The sequence below is a fragment of the Rhipicephalus microplus genome, chromosome 10, assembly GCF_043290135.1.
Source record: "Rhipicephalus microplus isolate Deutch F79 chromosome 10, USDA_Rmic, whole genome shotgun sequence".
NCBI lineage: Eukaryota > Metazoa > Arthropoda > Arachnida > Ixodida > Ixodidae > Rhipicephalus > Rhipicephalus microplus.
In genome coordinates, this window is record NC_134709.1 from 392,311 (window position 1) to 411,478 (window position 19,168).

A 19,168-nucleotide genomic window follows, 5' to 3' on the forward strand; every position below is an offset into this window, starting at 1 on the left:
TTATTGACCAGCGGTAATCCTTCCTATGTGCTAAATGCTTGGCCCATGTCCATTTCTTCTTCTAGGCTTCAACCATGATGTCCTTCACACCCCGTTTGTTCCCTGACCCACTCTGCTCTCTTCCTGTCTCTTAAAGTTACATTACAAAGGGAGTTAAACTCCCCTGCACATTTACCATTTTCCTTTCTATCGCTCATGGTGTCATTTTCAGTTCAAAGGGATACTGAACAGAATTATTGCCACCGAGATATTGAGCCAACTTGAAAGATTGGGTGTTCAAATCGACAAACACAACCTTCATTTCAGGTAGAAACTAAAGGCAAATAATGAATTTATTGAATTTTCTTACAAACTTCTGTGTCTAGTGGCCACACCATGAACTAGATAGAGGAGATGAGTGACGTTACACTCCTAGGAAACAGGCATCTTAACAAGGCCAGCCGTCGCTCATTTCTCTCAGCCCACTCAGTTCCCACTATAGTTCCCAGTACAACGACGACAGCTAACGATGCTTTTGGCTGGGTTAAAGCATCAGGAATTTTGTGAAAAGGGGAGATAGAGATGAAAGGAAAGGTGGATAAAAGTAAGAGAAGGACAGGAAGACGAGCATCCAGCATGCGACTGGGAAAAATGTGGTAGCACGGCTCACACTTGCCTGCAGTCGCCACATGATGACAATCCACCAGAGATACAACACACTGTTGAAAAATACAAAAAATAAACTTTGTTTATCAAAACAAAGGCATCTTTCGAGTAGAATTTCAATGTTTTATTCAGTTCTCACACTTTTTTTTAATTATCCCTTTATTCTTTTGTTACCACGCGAGAATGGTTGTTTTTCATATGTTTCGGGAAGATCCCCTTTGCCAGTTTGAAAAGTATTCCAGCATGCATTGCAGCATACCAAGCTTTGCAGAATGAACTGCTTTTTCCAAAAAATATAGGTTGTAGAGCAACAAAAATATTTTGGAATGAGTAAAAATCTGAAAAGTGTGAAATTTTTCGTCACCGGCTGGTAAACAGTGGAATAAGAAACACTATATTTGCAAAAATATTCAAAACAAAGAAAATTCAGAATATACATTTTGTAGATAAATGACCTAGGAACAGTACCAAAATAATTAATGCTGTACAAAATGTTTCTGTTCACGTAGAGAAAGAAAATCAGAACCGAGGTGATTCTTCTTTGCTCATGCCATGCCGTGAAGCATTGCATGGTTTTTCGTGAGACACAAGTGTACTCGTACTCTCTTCTCAGTAAATTCTCATTGCCTTGCGATAAGAGTCTCTAGGTATCCCAATATAGATGAAAACCTGCGATGTGAATAATCCCTCTGTAAATGAGATGTACAATGAACTTCGCTATTACATCTAGCATCACCTCTTTACATGAGCCGCCTCACTCCACATAGGTTGGTGCTCCAATATATGCATCTAAACATATTCCTTTGCATCTTTGCGCATATTGCAATAGAAAAAGGACAATATCATGCGCAGTTCTAAAATGTTTCGCACTGCTTTGTAGTCAGGGCCAAGATGTGCTCTGGGGGCCTTCTTGCCGTTAAGAGAAGCTCTGCAAGCCAGTGCCACCACACCGCGTCCTAGCAAAGTTACCTGAGTAACTATAAGATTATGCACAAAGGTCAGAAGCTATATGCACTTGCGTAGGAGGAGAAAACTTGAGGATGTAAACAAAACAAACCCACGAACAGCTACGAATGTCTCGGGCTGATGCAAAACATCGTCCCTATAAAACTTGAAGCTGAGGTGCTGTCATCCACGAAATTTCAGCTCGTTCTCACTCAATTAGGGTGGGGTCGCAAGACAGTTTCAAGCAGCTCATGTGTTCTGCAGCGCTGATACGCACCCATGCGTGAGTGATGACCGCGTAATAGGAGCGACTAGTGACACTAAATGTGACCCTGTGTCCGATATGAAGATACAAGCAAAACCAAAACGGCTGGAAACTGGCTGTGAGAGCCACCTGCACACTTTATACATGCGGTGGACCTTGGGAAATACTTTTTTGTAGAACTAATTTTCCCTGACTTCTAGCAACAGCTCTTTATTGATTAGCTGGCATAAATTTCCGACAGTTATTACTGCTCAACTCAGTCAAATTGCGAAGCTAACACATCAATTCGATATTTGGCTTGCAGAGTTTCTTTTCGTTGCAGAGCTTCGATGTTACGGCAGCATGATCCTGAGGGGCACGCACTTGTGTGAAGTTCTCCAACCTAGTGCATTTTTTCAACTACAGACACCCATTGGTTAGCGCAAAAGTCTGTAAAAAATTCGCTATGTTGCCCAAGTTGGCAAATTCGACAACGTTCTGAAAGTTGAGTGGCTGAACTAACTACTAGAAAGTGCTGGGTGCACGAGAAATAAATTTAACATGCCAAAATCGATAACAAAAAAAACATCAATCGGCGATGATCAATTTGAATAAGCGCGATAACGAAAGAGTTAAGCCTCTTTGTAAGCCTCAAGGTTTCTGCTCTATAGGTAAGCACGGGTAAGATGCAGCTGTTGTGTACGTTCTTCTTCAGGGATAGTGGTAAACTACCACTCATGATTTGAGAATGCTTGTGATTGTGATCAAACCCACCCCTATAATTCTAGTTACTCTAGTTATAGACAACTCCTGGCCTAAAAGAGAAATCTTTAATTGTGCTATGTTGTGATCGGCCCCCATGTATTGGCGCCGCTTGGATACGTGGATGGGTTCCGGCCTTGCAGCGCTTTTTGAGGTGTCCGGAATCAGCAACAATACGGCAGTAGCATACTGCGAAATCTTTAAGGCCGTTGGCTTGCCTCCCCAAAAGCCCTTTAGACTCGCACGACAGTTGGGTTACCTAGAAAAAGCTGTTTGCTGTCGGGGCTGCCTAGAAAAAGTTGACACCTCTGCATTGCTTGGGTCGTCAAAATGCACCTGACAATGAGCCGAGCGCGAAAGAACCATCTTCAGGGACGTTTTTCACCTTCCAAGGTGCCTTTCCAGTCCTCATTTCATGCGCACCGCGGCCAGCCCCGCAGCGAAGCCACCTCAATGAGCGATCTCTGTGCGTGAGAGTGCCCGTCAATGCACTGTATTAGTTGTGTAGTGTATTGTGTGTTTTTTCCTCGCCATGCGACTTAATAAGCCTTTTTCCCTCTTTCCTGGATTGGGAGGAAGGCGGTGTTTGACTTTCCATTTGCGGGGGGGGGTGAAAATTAAAACGATTTCATTGGACTATCCTGGCCTCAATTGTTTTCCCTGCATGAAATCTTGGGAAGACCAGGAGATAAAAACACGAGCGCAAGGCGCTCCAGGGAGCTTCCTTTTTTTTTTCATGTAGTATCACGCTATCCGATTAACGTAAATATCGGTAAATAAATGTTCCAGTTTTCAGCTCTGGCTCCTTCGTTCGTCTTCCCCCTGATCCTTGGATGGCTCCGGGTCCCGACAAATTCTCCCTGCCACAAAAGCCATCAACAGCTCTACTCACAGGTCGCCGACAGCCTTGAAGCCTGGCCCTGATGACAGTCTTCCCTGTCTGTACTGGCCGCACGTGGTGGATGGTGCCATTCTCTGTGGAGCTGAGCACATTGAAGTATTCAGTCGGAAAGTGGACATGCAGGCGCACGTCCTGCAGCACAGAACACCGTGACAAACTGACCTGGGCACCTGATCAACCAATCACCCACCTTGCCTGCGTGAACCTGGTGATGGTGCTCATCAAATATCTGAACCAGAACCTGGAACGTTGCGTGGCGCTCAAGCACCCAGGACTCCCCCGGGGTCACGGACAAGCCTGCCACAAAAGATGCCAATAATGATGAAAAGGCTCACTGAAAGAATTTCATCTCACAATTAACAGAGCACCAACACAAACATTTTGCATGTTGTTTTGTCTATTGCAATAAGTAACTAATGGCCCACTCATCATGGCTGGAAAGGTCGTTTGGCCAAGCATGCGACAGTTAATTATTTCGAAATAGTTTTATACTGCCTGGTCACAGTTTCAGATCCATAAGAGTGCCAAGTGAGATGGCACCCACAGTGGTTTTCATGTAAACATAGCTGACCATGTGAGCACAAGAAACTGCCTGTGTGTTGCTACCAAGTTGACACCTCTTTTCAATGAAGGCTCCCTCCGAGATGTCACAAATATGCGCGACACCCCAAAAATATGCTGCTGTGCCTTTGCACTTCCACACAGGCCTGCCCCTGCTTTCAACCAAAAAGGTCTGCTAGGAGAGAGCGTTCACGATGATTGCTTATAACGAACCCGAGGGTGACGCAGCATCCGTTCGCTGTATCCCGAAGTTCGTAGTAAATGAAACACAGCTTTTAAAAGAAGTTGCGAGTGAAAACACAAACTTTTTTTTGCCCCAAATAGTCCGTGATGCACGTGTTTCGAAGAGCAGAAGCGATAAGGGCGGTCTCGAGTTCATTTAAAACGGCTGGGTGCTCGTTCGCTGAGACCCGTGGCATAAGCTGCATGAGGCACTGGTTCCAAAGTTTCGTCTTTCTCGCAATCAGATTCCTCCAAATCGCTTTCACCGCGTATTTAATTCACATTGCCCCTATCTGTGCATGGTTCCGCAGTGTCGGCATCATCATCGGCCGTAATTAAACCTACAGTGTTCTAGAACACTGTAATTAAACCATCGCAACGGATATATTACCCGCTCTCCCATGTCAGAGTCGACGACTCGCTGCCACGAATCCCCGCCGCAGTGGTCCTGTTCGACGTCGATGAAGTACATGCAACACACATGCCAGAACGCTTGGAACAGCTCTAGGCCAGTTTACAGTCAGAAAATGAAACTAATTCGTGACTGGCGTCGCCGAGCGGTGGAGACGGGCGAAGGGGTTGTGATCAAGAGAGGAGAGCAGATTTGCGAGAAAAAGGAAGAAGTTGCGATAAAGAGAGGGGAGGATGCGGCGAGAGGGCGACCTTTGAAAACCAAAACACACGGTAAGGAGGCAGGTTGGGCAGCTTGCTTGAAAGGTCCGGGAACTTTGCACGTAGAAGAACTTGAGAGTGCCTGCGCGCGCTGAAGTCAAAGCACGGCTGCCTGGATCGGTGCGCGCGGCGGTGTTGAAAGAATCGGCGGCCGTGGTCAAAAAAATTGTTTTGTTGCGCCGGCGGGTTTGTGCGGCCTCAAGAACTTCGATATTTCGCGACTTGTTCCGTGTAAATTTTTGCGCTTCCGCACACACGCCGAAGGCATACTGAGCCGAGTACGAAGTGAGCGAGAACGAGTCCTAAACACGAAACAAATCGCAAGTTATCAGAGTCGGTGGGGTAGCACTAGACACTGACTATCTGATACAGTCGATGGCCGACGATGTTGGCAAACGGTCTGGTCACTTCAGGCCGGCGACGCCAACGACAGTACCAGCGATCAAAAACAAGGTAGACGGTCGACCGGTCTTCCAAAGATCAAAGGCAGTGTGAAAACACTGGCCTCGTCTGGCGATGCAGGGTGCTCAGAGTAGCGGGGGGGACAAAGGACGGAGGGGTGCGCAACAAAAAGCAGTCGGGGCACAGCGGAAGGAAACAGCTTTCCTTCCTTCATGGGTCGGGGAGAGCGGCAACTAGAGGGTCGTGAAGGCAGGGTCAGCGTTTAACAATAAGAATGTATGGGCACCTTGCCGATGCCTGATCGGTGCTCGAAAGTGGTTTCCCGGGAAGTAGGCAGACCGCTGACTACGTTCACTGTAACCGATCAGCGGCGCTCGGAGACGTTCGTTGTAAGTGCGATTTTGTGCCATTGAACCAATGTATATTTTCACATCACTTGTATTGTTGGTTTTAAGCGAAAGTTCGTTTTAAGTGGGGCGGTTATATGTAGGCTCGATTGTATAGATATGTGAAATAGATGATGCGTGTGTATTCATGCAAATCTGCCCCACAAGTTCCCCACCTTTAAAATTCTGTTAGTACACCCTTAAATGGCCACTCACTAGGCCCCATTACAAATTTTAGTAAGACCGTGGAAGTTGTGAGTCCAATCAACAGCATTATGCCACAAATATTTTTTCATTACAAGCTGAGAAAACAGTTTTTTTAATGTGGCTCGTAAGAAAGATGCGAGGAGGCCAGCTTGAAACCCTTGCCGCTTACCCCGCGTAGCCTTTGCAAGCCAAATCTCTTCTCTACCCTCTCCAGCATCCAACCAAGAGGTCGGGTGCGTATGACGTGCCCGAACAAGCCTAACCTTCAAGCAAGCAAGCGGCCTTGTTTTTTTGTTTTTTTTTACCAGCATTGTTTTGTGATTTACTGCCCGTTTTTGTGGGATGGTTTGAAAATGTCGACTTAGACGTGATAGAATAGATAAGCATAATGAGTGCTCGAACAAGCAGGACCATTAATTTATATTCCAGGACAGGCGTCTGCTTGATGCGCTAAACGCGAGGACACGACCGCATGCTAAACGCAGACACACTAGCCCCGCATCTCATTGCAATTCATGGGGGGGAAATGGAAAAAACACGCACATTCCCTTATTGCACCTCATTATTTATCTGTAGTTTTATTAATCTATTCAAGCAACAACTTACATACACTACACATGTCGTGCTAAATAATTTTCGCCATATCAAGTGCTACTGTTGGCAACGTCAGAGCACAGTCGTCTACATAGAGGACCAACGTCACAGCACTTCTTTGTACGTAGGGCAAATACTATGAGTATGTCATGCCCTCATTCCCTAGGCGCGCACCCACGAAAGAAAGGGAGAGTAGCGTTCATCTTGAAATTTGGCCCATTTCCACCACATGTAGCATTGCAACGTTTGGCAGGCGTGATCGTGAATGCCCCATGTAGGCATTGCGCTTGTCAGCTGAAAATTGTCCAACCTGGTGAGTGGCCCTTTAAGAGAAGTTGCATCAATAATAGCTATGTAATAATGGAAGAATCTGTGCTATCTTAGTTTCCATCAAGGAATGCCAGCAAACTATGACTAAGACCCTTGCCCAGTAGCCCACACTTAGGTACTGCACCCATAAACCATCCTAATTGACACATTATTTTGATTAATTTATTTGAATACATTATATGCCATTTGCGACGTTACAAAGGAGTGGTATTACAAGGCAGTTTTGAATGATGCATGATCAGGGTCGCTGGTGACGGAGGCAGGAAGGTGGTTCCATTCAGATGAAGTCTTGGGCAGATAGGAGTGGAAGTACATGTTGGTATGGCAGAATGGCACATGAACTTTGAAGTTGAGTTCCATGCAAGATGGGAGTAAAAAGGTGGGAAGAACAATATATGTATTATTTCAGTATTTATAAAAAATGCTTTGTGGAAGAGTCATAGGCGGACGTGCTTTCTTATGTTAGACAGGGCAGGGAGGCCAAGAGAATTTCTTATTGAATAGATACTAGCTGTGTGAGAGTAATTAGCAACAATCAAATGAGCTGAGCAATTCTGAATGGCTTCTATTGCGTTAAGTGTACAAGAATGAGGATCCCAGATTTATGAGGCATACTCGAGCTTAGATCTGAATGGTGTTTTATAAAGAAGTAGTTTTAATGAAACAGGCACTAATGAAAAGTTATGAGGAAAGGAGCCAAAAGTGGAGTTTGCATTGTTAATCACATAATTGATATGGTCATTCCATGTAAACTGTTATCAATGTGAACACCTAAATATTTGTAAGCACTGACAGTATTGTAAGTATAACTATAAGCATCGTATTTACCATACCTGCAGAGAAAGGAGTAATAACTACATCTAGAGTTGCCAGATTTGCCTAATTTACGCCAGATTGGCTACTTTTAAAAGGACACGGCGACCAAAAAAAATGACATTAGCTACTTGGCTACTTTTTAGCTATTGTTTTGTCACTGCAATCTACAGCTAATATATGCTAAACCCAATTGCAACTATAAAAAAAAGTATGAGATGGTAATTCACACTGTCGGCTACGGCTCCCTCAATGTAATCGCATTTTTTTACTCAGTGTACCAGAAGTAACTGCATATGCCGAGAAGTTATAAATGCAAAAGTACCAAAAATTTTCAGTAATCCAAAAAGAAAAAACTTTTTAAACGTTTTTTCTTATGTAGGTCAATTGAAAAAAAGTATCGCGCGCCGTGAAGACAATCGAGGACGTCATCAATTCGGGGCAAAGGATAAACGTCCTTTTTTGTGATTTGATTAAGATGGCGGTAATCAACGCAGAAGCACCACGTGTCATCTTTCTTTTTAACGAGCCCTACAGGAGATGCCCAAGGACTCAAGGAGGGTTCAATAATTCCTTTGGCTAGCATCTTGTTGACTTCTTGAATTACCTTACGCTCTGTGGCAGACACCCGGTATGGTCGGCAGCGAATGGTAGGAGAATCACCAGTATTAATGCGTTGCTTCATGAGGGAAGTCTGACCGAGTGGACTGCTGTCGATGTCAAGTATGTCGTGGTTGGAAGCCAGAAGGCGGAAAAGAGCGTCGGATTGCTCAGGTTCGAGTTTTGGGTCGATCATAGGGCGCAAGGCCGCATCGAGGAATGTGGCATCCTGCGGGCGAAATGGAAGATCGGAGCATGCATCTGCCGCAAAAGCGGTGACATGGCCGTCTATTAAGGGTCAAAGCGTGGCGACTTAAATCCCGTGCGGTAGTACTTGCAGCGTGAAACCAAAATTGATAATGGGCAGACATGTTCGGCTAGAGGCCATGGTTATGACGGAGTGTGGCACAGTGATGTCGCGCGCCAGGAGAACATTAGGAATAGGCGTGATGACATAATCACCGTCAACAACGGGTGAACTTGTTGCCAATTCAATGAATTTGAGGACTTTTGGCGGTATCGGACTCATGTCTGCGATACAGAGGCTTTTCGGCAGCTAGGGGCGAGACTCTAAAAGAAGAGCAAGTTCTAAACAGAGAGTGCCGGCGGAACCGTCAATCAGGGCAGAATGAGTCGATAAGAAGTCCATCCCGAAGATGAGGTCATGAGGGCAATTGTCGAGCACGGTAAATAGAACAGGAACATGGCGGCCGGCAAGGCTAATACAAACGGTACACATATTAATGACGGCCACAGTTCCACCATCAGTGATAGGGACGGCTTGTGTTGCGGCAGGCGTGAGTACTTTTTTGAGGCGGCGACAGAGACGAGCACTCATTATAGACACCTGAGCTCCAATGTCAACTAAAGCCGTGAAAGAAATACCGTTCACATGCACTTCCAGCAAGTTCTTATTAGTAGGGAGCGTCAACGGAGGATTTGCATCAATCACACTTGATGCAGCACTACCTCCAGGAGCTGCGTAACCTAGTTTTCCGTCCGGGAAGATCCATAGTTAGTCGGCAATGAATAGAAGCGTGGTTGGAACGACGAAGAACGACAGCGTTGCGGTAACGGCTAACAAACGGTAGAGGGGCTCTGAGGTGCATCCGAAGCAGGATACTCATGGCTGGGCGAATACCGACAGGGATCCGCATATGGCCAAGAAGAAGAAAATTGGCTTCAACGGGGGGGCGTCCAAGTGCTGCGGCAGTAGCGGGAGACATGGCCAACTCGGTAACATCCGAAGCAGATTGGTTTGTCCTCCGCTGTTCTCCATTCTGCCGGATTGCGGGATCTGGGCAGAAGGTATGGGTCATGGCAGGTTGGCACTCATTGGCATCGGTCTGTAGTCTGGTCCGGAGACGGAGCAGGCGACAGAAAAACCAAGGTTAGCAATTTCTTGCCGCACGACTGCCTGAATAACTGACACCGCCAGAGGTGTTTGCACGGTGCCCTGGTCGAGTGGAAGTGGATGAAAGGGCGTTGGACGGGCCGCCTCAAGCTCGCGCCGAACAATGCGCGTAACATTCTCATGCAAGGGTGGTGTGGCACCGAGATCGGTACAGGTTGATGTGCCAGCCGTGTTTGGGAGTTGCGAAAGATTACGTTGGCGAGCATCATGGTAAGGCCCCATCGGTGAGACAGGCTAACGCGCTCGTACATGCGGAGCCAGTAGTCGACGTCAAGGCTAGGCTGGGCGGCGAACGTACCAGGATCACGGGGGTGGGACATTGCAAGGTACGTAGTAGCTGGCGCTCCAGCTGAAGGCGGTGACAGGTTGTTATCATTGGAAGCTATGGCCAGAGGCTGGATGGTGCGGCCACACCGAAGCTTCGTGGTGAGAACGGGGAACATTCCAACTCCACCAAATATGTTACGTAAGAATCGAATCACTAATCCACGCCGCTCGAAGCATTTCACAAGTCAAAATCGGTGTCCCGCTTCAACCTCATGTTGAGGAAGCCTGTCAATCACGCACTTGCGGTAACCTGCCTTCAGCGACATAATCACGCCTTGGTCAAGCGGCTGTATTTTAGAGGCGAAGCTCCTTATATCTCCATTACAATAAGTAATGGTGCCCGTAAACACTTGCCAAGAAAGCTTTACATCGCTGTCAACAATATTTAGGTGCAAGCCTAAATAATCAATAATAGATTCATCATACTGTCACGGGGTCGTGACGTGGCCGAAGACAAGAGACTTCGTGTTGGGATTTAACTGTTTATTTGGGCGAACCTGTGCCCGGTAAAAGGAAAGTCCAATTACAGCAGCAGTCTCGCACAAATAGCAGTCTCTGATAGCGGCGAACGGAGCGTCGGCCTTCGATCAACAACTGACAGGCGGCGAAGCGCGTCGGCATTTATACTCTTGCCGCCGAATGTTCTAGCGTTATCGCTGGCGGTGGCGTAAGTTCCAGAACAATCTGTACCGTTCGCACAGTGGGCGTGATCTTATCGAAATGATCTACTACAGTCCGGAACCTTCTAGAAAACTGCAGGCGCGGTTTGCGCTGAGAATCGTGTGATGTTTTGGGATGATAACAAAAACTTGGGAAATGGAACGTGGAACGTGGAAATGGAATGGAACGTGGCCGAAGTACCGTCGCAGAAGCTTTTCACTTAGTCCACGTCGGCGTATCGGCGTCCACACCCAAACACGTTCACCGGGCTGGTATTCCACGAAGCGTCGTCGAAGGTTGTAACGGTGGCTGTCGGTCGTCTGTTGATTCTTGATACGGAGACGCGCAAGTTGTCGGGCTTCTTCGGCGCGTTGAAAGTACTCGCTCACATCGAGGTTTTCTTCGTCGGTGACGTTGGGTAACATGGCATCGAGCGTCGTTGCCGGGCTCCTTCCGTAGACCAGTTTGTATGGAGATATCTGCGTCGTCTCCTGCACCGCCGTGTTGTATGCGAAGGTCACATACGGAAGAATGGCGTCCCACGTCTTGTTTTCGACATCGACGTACATTGACAGCATGTCGGCGATCGTCTTGTTAAGCCGCTCGGTGAGGCCGTTGGTCTGTGGGTGGTACGCTGTCGTCCGGCGGTGGTTTGTTTGGCTGTATGCCAAGATCGCTTGAGTTAAGTCGGCAGTGAATGCCGTTCCTCTGTCGGTGATAAGGACCTCCGGGGCGCCGTGACATAGGACGATATTTTCGACGAAGAACTTAGCTACCTCGGATGCACTGCCTTTTGGCAAGGCTTTTGTCTCGGCGTAGCGGGTGAGGTAGTCGGTAGCTACCACGATCCACTTGTTTCCGAAAACCGACGTCGGGAACGGCCCCAGTAGGTCCATACCAATCTGCTGGAAAGGTCGGCAAGGTGGATCAATTGGCTGCAGAAGTCCCGCTGGCCTTGTCGGCGGTGTCTTGCGTCGCTGACACTCCCGGCATGTTCTCACATAACGAGTGACGTCAGTGGTAAGACGTGGCCAGTAGTACCTTTCTTGTATCCTCGCGAGCGTGCGAGAAACACCGAGGTGCCCTGCCGTCGGATCGTCGTGCAGGGCCTGCAGGAGTTCTGGTCGCAGAGCTGAAGGCACCACAAGGAGGTACTTAGCTCGAAGCGGTGAAAAGTTTTTCTTTTGTAGAAGACCGTTTCGTAGAAAGAACGACGCAAGTGCGCGCTTGAATACCTTCGGGACTTCGGCGGTCCTGCCTTCGAGGTATTCTATTAGGGTCTTAAGTTCCGGGTCGGCCCTCTGTCGTTCAGCGAAGTCGTCGGTAGTTATCGTTCCTAAGAAGTAGTCGTCATCCGGTTCGTCGGGTAGCGGTTGGTCGACAGGCGCACGAGAGAGACAGTCGGCGTCGGAGTGTTTTTTGCCGGACTTGTAAATGACAGTAATGTCATATTCTTGAAGTCTCAGGCTCCATCGTGCGAGGCGACCTGAAGGGTCCTTCAAAGTGGCTAGCCAACACAATGCGTGGTGGTCGCTCACAACATTGAAGGGTCTGCCGTAGAGGTAGGGGCGAAATTTCGACGTAGCCCAGATGATGGCGAGGCACTTCTTTTCTGTTGTGGAATAATTTGCTTCTGCTTTGGATAGCGATCGGCTGGCGTAACTAATAACCCTTTCAAGTCCGTTAGCCCTATGCACAAGAACGGCGCCAAGACCTACGCTGCTTGCGTCAGTATGTATTTCTGTCTCGGCGAATTCGTCGAAATGGGCAAGTAACGGAGGCGTCTGGAGGCGATGTTTAAGCTCCTGGAAAGCGTGTTCCTGCGGCGTTTCCCACTTAAACTCCACGTCGGCCTTGGTAAGGTTAGTGAGAGGATCGGCGATGCGGACGAAGTTTTTCACGAACCGCCTATAATAGGCACGCAGGCCCAGAGATCGGCGCACAGCTTTCTTGTCAGTGGGTGGTGGGAAGTCGGCGATGGCGGCTGTTTTCCGTGGATCGGGACGAACTCCAGACTTGCTGATAACGTGCCCCAGAAACAAGAGCTCCTCATACGCAAATCTGCACTTTTCTGGCTTGAGTGTGAGTCCCGAAGTCTTGATGGCTTGAAGTACAGCTTCAAGGCGCCGAAGATGCTCGTCGAAACTCGAGGAAAACACGACGACGTCGTCCAAGTAAACAAGGCAAGTCTACCACTTCAATCCTGCCAGTACTGTATCCATAACGCGTTGAAAAGTTGCAGGCGCTGAGCAAAGGCCGAAGGGCATCACCTTAAACTCGAAGAGGCCGTCCGGTGTTATAAACGCTGTCTTCTCTCGGTCTCTTTCGTCGACTTCGATTTGCCAATAGCCAGTCTTGAGGTCCATTGACGAAAAGTACTTGGCGTTATGAAACCGATCAAGTGCGTCGTCTATTCGTGGGAGAGGATACACGTCCTTTCTTGTGATTTTGTTTAGGCGGCGATAATCGACGCAGAAACGTAGGGTCCCATCCTTTTTCTTCACTAACACTACGGGGGATGCCCATGGACTCTTGGACGGCTGGATAATGTCATCCCGCAGCATTTCGTCAACTTTTCTCTTCATGGCCTCACGTTCTCGCGTCGAAACCCTGTACGGACTCTGACGGAGTGGTCTGGCATTTTCTTCGGTTATGATACGATGTTTCGTGATTGGGGTCTGCCGAATTTTCGATGACGACGAAAAGCAATCTTCGTATTGCAGGAGCAGGGCCTTGAGCTGTTCTTGCTTATCGTTCGGAAGTCTGGGATTCACGTCGAAAGCTATGGGAGGGGCTTGGTTCCTCTGAGCAGGTTCCGCAGAATCGGCGAGGGCGAAAGCACTGGTGGCTTCGACAGTTTCTTCGATGTATGCGACCGTTGTTCCTTTGTTCACATGTTTGTACTCATTGCTGAAATTTGTGAGCATAACCATTGCTTTGCCTCCCCGCAGCTCTGCAATTCCTCTTGCGACGCAAATATTTCGGGTGACCAACAGATGCTGACTGCCTTCAATGACGCCTTCCAAGTCAGGTGATTTAGGAGTGCTGACTGAAATAATGACGCTTGAGCGAGGCGGAATGGTGACTTGTTCTTCCAGCACATTCAAGGCATGGTGTCCTGACGACATGCGCGGCGGTAGTGCTTCTTCTGTGGATAACGTTATCGACTTTGTTTTTAGGTTGATGACAGCACCATGGAGGCATAAGAAGTCCATGCCAAGGATGACATCTCTCGAGCAACGCTGTAGGACTACGAAGTATGTAGGATAAATACGGCCGTTAATGGTGACTCTCGCTGTGCAGATTCCTGCAGGCGTTACGAGATGACCTCCAGCTGTGCGGATTTCAGGGCCTTTCGAAGCTGTCCTAACTTTCTTTAACTTCACGGCGAACGACCCACTGATGACAGAATAGTCGGCTCCAGTATCGACGAGAGCGGTCACACTGTGGCCGTCGATAAGAACGTCGAGGTCACTAGTTCGCCGTCTCACATTACAGTTAGGGCGTGGCGTCGGGTCACGGCTGCGTCGGCTTGTCCCGCTGCTTCCATGTTGCGTCGTCAGGCCACCTTCGGTAAGTGAGCTTTCGCCGTCAGGGCTTTGCCTGTTTGACGTTGTGTTCGGAAAGCTCCGTCGCGGCGGCGTCGTCGTCGGAGGATCTTCGGTAGTTCGTCGCACAGCAACCGTACCTCCACCGGTTGCTGCCCTTAGTTTCCCGGATACGGGCTAAGAGACCGGCCCCGCGTTGGGCCAGAGTACTGCCGGTGGTGCGATGACGTGCGGCGGCTGGGCGACGGCGAACGCGAAGGGCTTCGTGGTGTCCACCGAGTTCCTGTCAGGTAGTCGTCGATGTCACGTGGTCGTTCTCCTGGCTGTGGACGCGGTGCATTAACGGCGAAGCCACGCAGTCCCATCTGTCGGTACTGACAAGGGCGGTATGTGTGCCCGGCATCGCCGCAGTGGTAGCAGAGCGGGCGGTGGTCAGGGGTGCGCCAGACGTCAGTCTTCCTCGGCACCCTGCACTGGGCCGCTGGGGAACGGTAGGACGTCGGTGGGGGTGGTGGCGGCGGTGGCGTCTGGCGACGGAAGTGCGACGGGGCGGCGTTTTGGCGTGGACGCGGAGGAGCGTTGTGGCGCACTGCAGCGGCGTAGCTCATAGTTTCTGGCTCGGGCAGCGGTGTTTGGGGAATTCGAAGCGATTGCCGGACTTCTTCTCGCACAATGTCGGCAATCGAATCTACTTGAGGCTGCGCCGAAGGCAACAGTTTGCGCAGCTCTTCCCGCACGATCGCTCGGATCGTTTCACGCAGGTTTTCGGAGTCACTGGTTTGAGCAACAGCGCAATCTGGAGTCAGGCGACGATTATACTGTCTGGTGCGCATGTCAAGGGTTTTTTCGATGGTGGTCGCCTCGGATACAAATTCTTGGACGGTGTTCTGTGGATTCCTCATTAGTCCCGCAAAGAGCTCCTGTTTGACCCCTCGCATGAGGAAACGAACTTTCTTCTTCTCAGGCATGTCTGGGTCAGCGTGACGAAATAGGCGGGTCATCTCCTCTGTGAAAATTCCAACCTTCTCACTTGGTAGCTGAAACCGGGTCTCTAGTTGAGCAGCGGCCCTTTCTTTGCGAGCGACGCTTGCGAACGTTTGCAGAAATGCGCCGCAGAAGACATCCCACGTTCGGAGCGTGGACTCACGATTCTCTAGCCAGGTCCTTGCGGTGTCTTCCAGGTAGAAGTACACACGACGGAGCTTTTCTTCGTTGTCCCAGTGGTTGAGGGCGGCCACACGGTCGTATGTTTCTAGCCAGGACTCCGGGTCTTCGAACGATGACCCATGGAAAATTGGTGGTTCCCTGGGTTGATGCATGACCATCGTGGGCTGGGATGCGGCGGTTGTCATTGTCGCTGCAGTCGCGGTCATGGCCTTGGTCTTCCGCGCCTTGTCTTCTAGAATCCCGTACTCCGGTGGTAGCCCTTGCTGTCGGCAGCTTGTTCGCTGCTCCTGGTTGGCGTCGGTGTCTTCTCCGCGACGTGGGCTGGGTTCACGGCTTGACGGGGGCGTCCGGTACATGAACGAAGCAGCACCTCCACCAGATGTCACGGGGTCGTGACGTGGCCGAAGACAGGAGACTTCGTGTTGGGATTTAACTGTTTATTTGGGCGAACCTGTGCCCGGTAAAAGGAAAGTCCAATTACAGCAGCAGTCTCGCACAGATAGCAGTCTCGGACTGATAGCGGCGAACGGAGCGTCGGCCTTCGATCAACAACTGACAGGCGGCGAAGCGCGTCGGCATTTATACTCTTGCCGCCGAATGTTCTAGCGTTATCGCTGGCGGTGGCGTAAGTTCCAGAACAATCTGTACCGTTCGCACAGTGGGCGTGATCTTATCGAAATTATCTACTACAGTCCGGAACCTTCTAGAAAACTGCAGGCGCGGTTTGCGCTGAGAATCGTGTGGTGTTTTGGGATGATAACCAAAACTTGGGAAATGGAACGTGGCAATACATTTTATGATAATCTCTAACTTCCGTTTTTTCACAGGGTAACCGCACATTACTCACACTCATTGAAACCGTGAAGGAAATCAACTGATGATCAGTAATGCCATTCTCAATCTCACCAACTCCTTCGCTGAAAACGTCACTAACAAATAACAAATCGAGAATATTGCCACCACGGGTAGGTGCACGTACAACTTGATGGAGATTCATTTATTTTATTTATGAATACTGCAGCCCTAACATAGGGTTTTAGCAGGGTGGATATACATTTGATAAATTTACAAATTGGCAAACAAATAAATATAAAACAGGTAAGGCATTTACACACTTTCAGAACGAAAAATGGTTTGTAATAAACCGGCATAAGAACATATAGAGAAATGAGTGCTACATTAAAGATGATCACAAGTGGAGAATGGTTACAGTGATTGAAATAAACAACAGAAGCACATGTCATAGAATTTAGACACTCACTGCTAGAGCTGCGCAGCAAAAAAGTTCAAGAATGACTGGGAAACAACTTCGTTACTAAGGTTATTCCATTCGGTAATTGTCTTAGGGAAGAACGAATACTTGAATGTGTTATTACGGGTGGAAAATGGGGTTATTGTAAAGGCATGCCTCTGCCTTGTGGTATATCCTGTGGACAAATGAAGTATATGTGATAAGTCTAACTTAAAATAACCTTTAACTAACTGAAAGAAAAATTTCAATCTCAATACTTTATATCTTTGGGTATTCGAGTGAATTCATCAAAGACTTGCATCAAGTCAAAAGAAAACGCTATATCGATCATTCTTTCACCAATTTTATAGTTAGGTTGTTGCAAAGAGAAAGATGGCTAGTTAACATGAGGCAAATTAAAATCTCCTGCTAGAATTATTCGATCCTCAGGCTTCACATGCGCGACAAGGTAATTGTGCAATTCATCCAGAACATCCATGGAGGAATTGGGTGGATGATAAATAGCCCCAATAACATACCTGGTCTTTCCGTAACACGCTTTGCAAAATATGCCCTCGACATTATGTATGTCACGCATTTTTGTAATTTGCAATGACTGTCTAAACAGGATCGCCACCCCACCGCCTCTACTCCCACGGTCATTCCGGTACACACGGTAGCCCCGAGGAACAAATTCACTATCATGTATGTTATCGTGCAACCATGTTTCGGTTAGGATAGCAACATGGGGACTATAGGCCAGGAGGGTTACTTCTAATTCTGTGGTTTTGCTAATAACACTTCTACAGTTTAAATTTAGTACTTTCAGCGACTGAAAACTGCACATGCTCCGTCATTTTCCATTCTTCCTTAGCTTAACACGTGCATTTTTCGCTTCATCCCAACTAAACAAGTTCCCATCCACACTCAGTCGATTGTAAAGAAGCTTTACTTTAGCACCGTTCTCTCTCTCTTTTTCCGAACTTTTCCACAGATTTCTGCGTGCCTCACGAACCCTGTATGAAAAATCCTCAGAAAAGGACAATACCGAGCCTTTTAACTTGTGCGTAACTTTCAAAACAGACATCTTCTCCCAATAATCAATAAACTTTAGAATAACTGGTCTGTCTTTGTTTTCAATTATGCGGCCAAGCCTGCGGCATCTTTCAACAGTAATTGCCCTTATACCTAGTTTATTCTCGAGGATTTCATTAACGCTATTCTGGAGTATCTGAGGTGTTTCCCTAGGGGGTTCTTTTAGGCAATAAATGATTAAGTTATTTCTACGGCTCCGATTTTCAGAATCATCAACTTTGTCTTCATGTTTAGCAGAGTGGGCGCGGTGGACCAGGAGCGAGTATGTGGTCTAACAAGCCATTTTTCTGTCTCATTCAGGTGCTTGTTCTTGGATCCGCTGGCTTAACACATTGACGGGAACGTGTGCCTTCCGGAATAAATCCGCAGCTCGAACCAACCGAATTTGGCAAGCTTCATCAGTATTCAGCGTCATCAGAGGAGCCACATCGTGATACTGCCAGCAGTGCGATATCCGTGCTTCTTGACATCCGTGCGCAGACGCAGTCGGCACCCCATGTGACTGCCGCAGAGCACCTTATAAAGCAGCACCGACACTACTCTTTCAGTGGGCATGGTGGACCAGGAGCGAGTATGTGGTCTAACAAGCCATTCTTCTGTCTCGTTTAGGTTGGTGATTACTTCAGCACAATTAAGAGCGATCATCGTGGTCTTTTGGTCCTACCGTGCCCACAACGTTTATTTAGCTGTGCAAATGATGTCTTTTGTGTGTGCTTGCTTTTGATTTGTGGTGAAGTGGAGTCGAATCCCGGTCCTTTAACTGAGGCCTTGCTAAGTGAATTGTTAGCTGGTCAAAATAAGTTAGGTGATGAAGTGGCAGCCATTAGAGCTCAGAAGAATAATATGGAAAAGCTCATGGCTGACTGGGTCGCTCGTTTTTCGAAATTAGAAAAGCGAGTGGCACGTATTGATATTCTAGAAAATACAGTCAAGTCCTTGGAGGCGAAGTTGACTGATATAGAAGACAAATCTAGGTGTTCTAATTTGGTGGTTTTCGGCATACCAGAAGAAGCACAGGGGACCGATTCTATGTTAAAACCTAAAATCTTAGACGATGTATTTTCGAAGAAACTTGACGTTCAGTGTAAATCAATCGGCAGAATTCACTGTCTTGGTAGACCCGGTAAAAAACGTCCTGTAATCATTTATTTTCAAGACTATAACGAAAAACAACAAATTCTAAAGAATGCCTACAAACTCAAAGGGACTGTCATATCTTTGCAAAATGATTACTCGCACACCACATTAAGAAAGCGCAAGCTCCTGTGGGACAGTGCAAAATTGGAAAAACAGCAGGGGAAAAAAGTCAGTCTAAAGGATGACAAGCTACGTGTCAATGATGACACATTTATCTGGGACGACAACCAAAACGCAAGAATTAATATTCGGACCCACGGATCTTCTAAACAGAACTGACTTGCCCATGAGGTCTGCAAGGAACT

General features: G+C 47.9%; 1 protein-coding gene across 4 annotated transcripts in view; it reads right to left on the minus strand.

Annotated features, from left to right (window-relative positions):
• LOC119181346 (nuclear pore membrane glycoprotein 210) overlaps positions 1-19,168 on the minus strand; it is a 322,530-nt gene that overhangs the window by 138,157 nt on the left and 165,205 nt on the right. For all 4 annotated transcript variants that reach the window (XM_075874836.1, XM_075874835.1, XM_037432564.2 and 1 more), the window contains 2 exons: positions 3,688-3,794; positions 3,489-3,629 (listed from right to left, as the gene is read on the minus strand). In XM_075874836.1, coding sequence (XP_075730951.1) covers positions 3,489-3,629; positions 3,688-3,794 — 248 coding nt within the window. The remainder of the gene's footprint in view (positions 1-3,488; positions 3,630-3,687; positions 3,795-19,168) is intronic.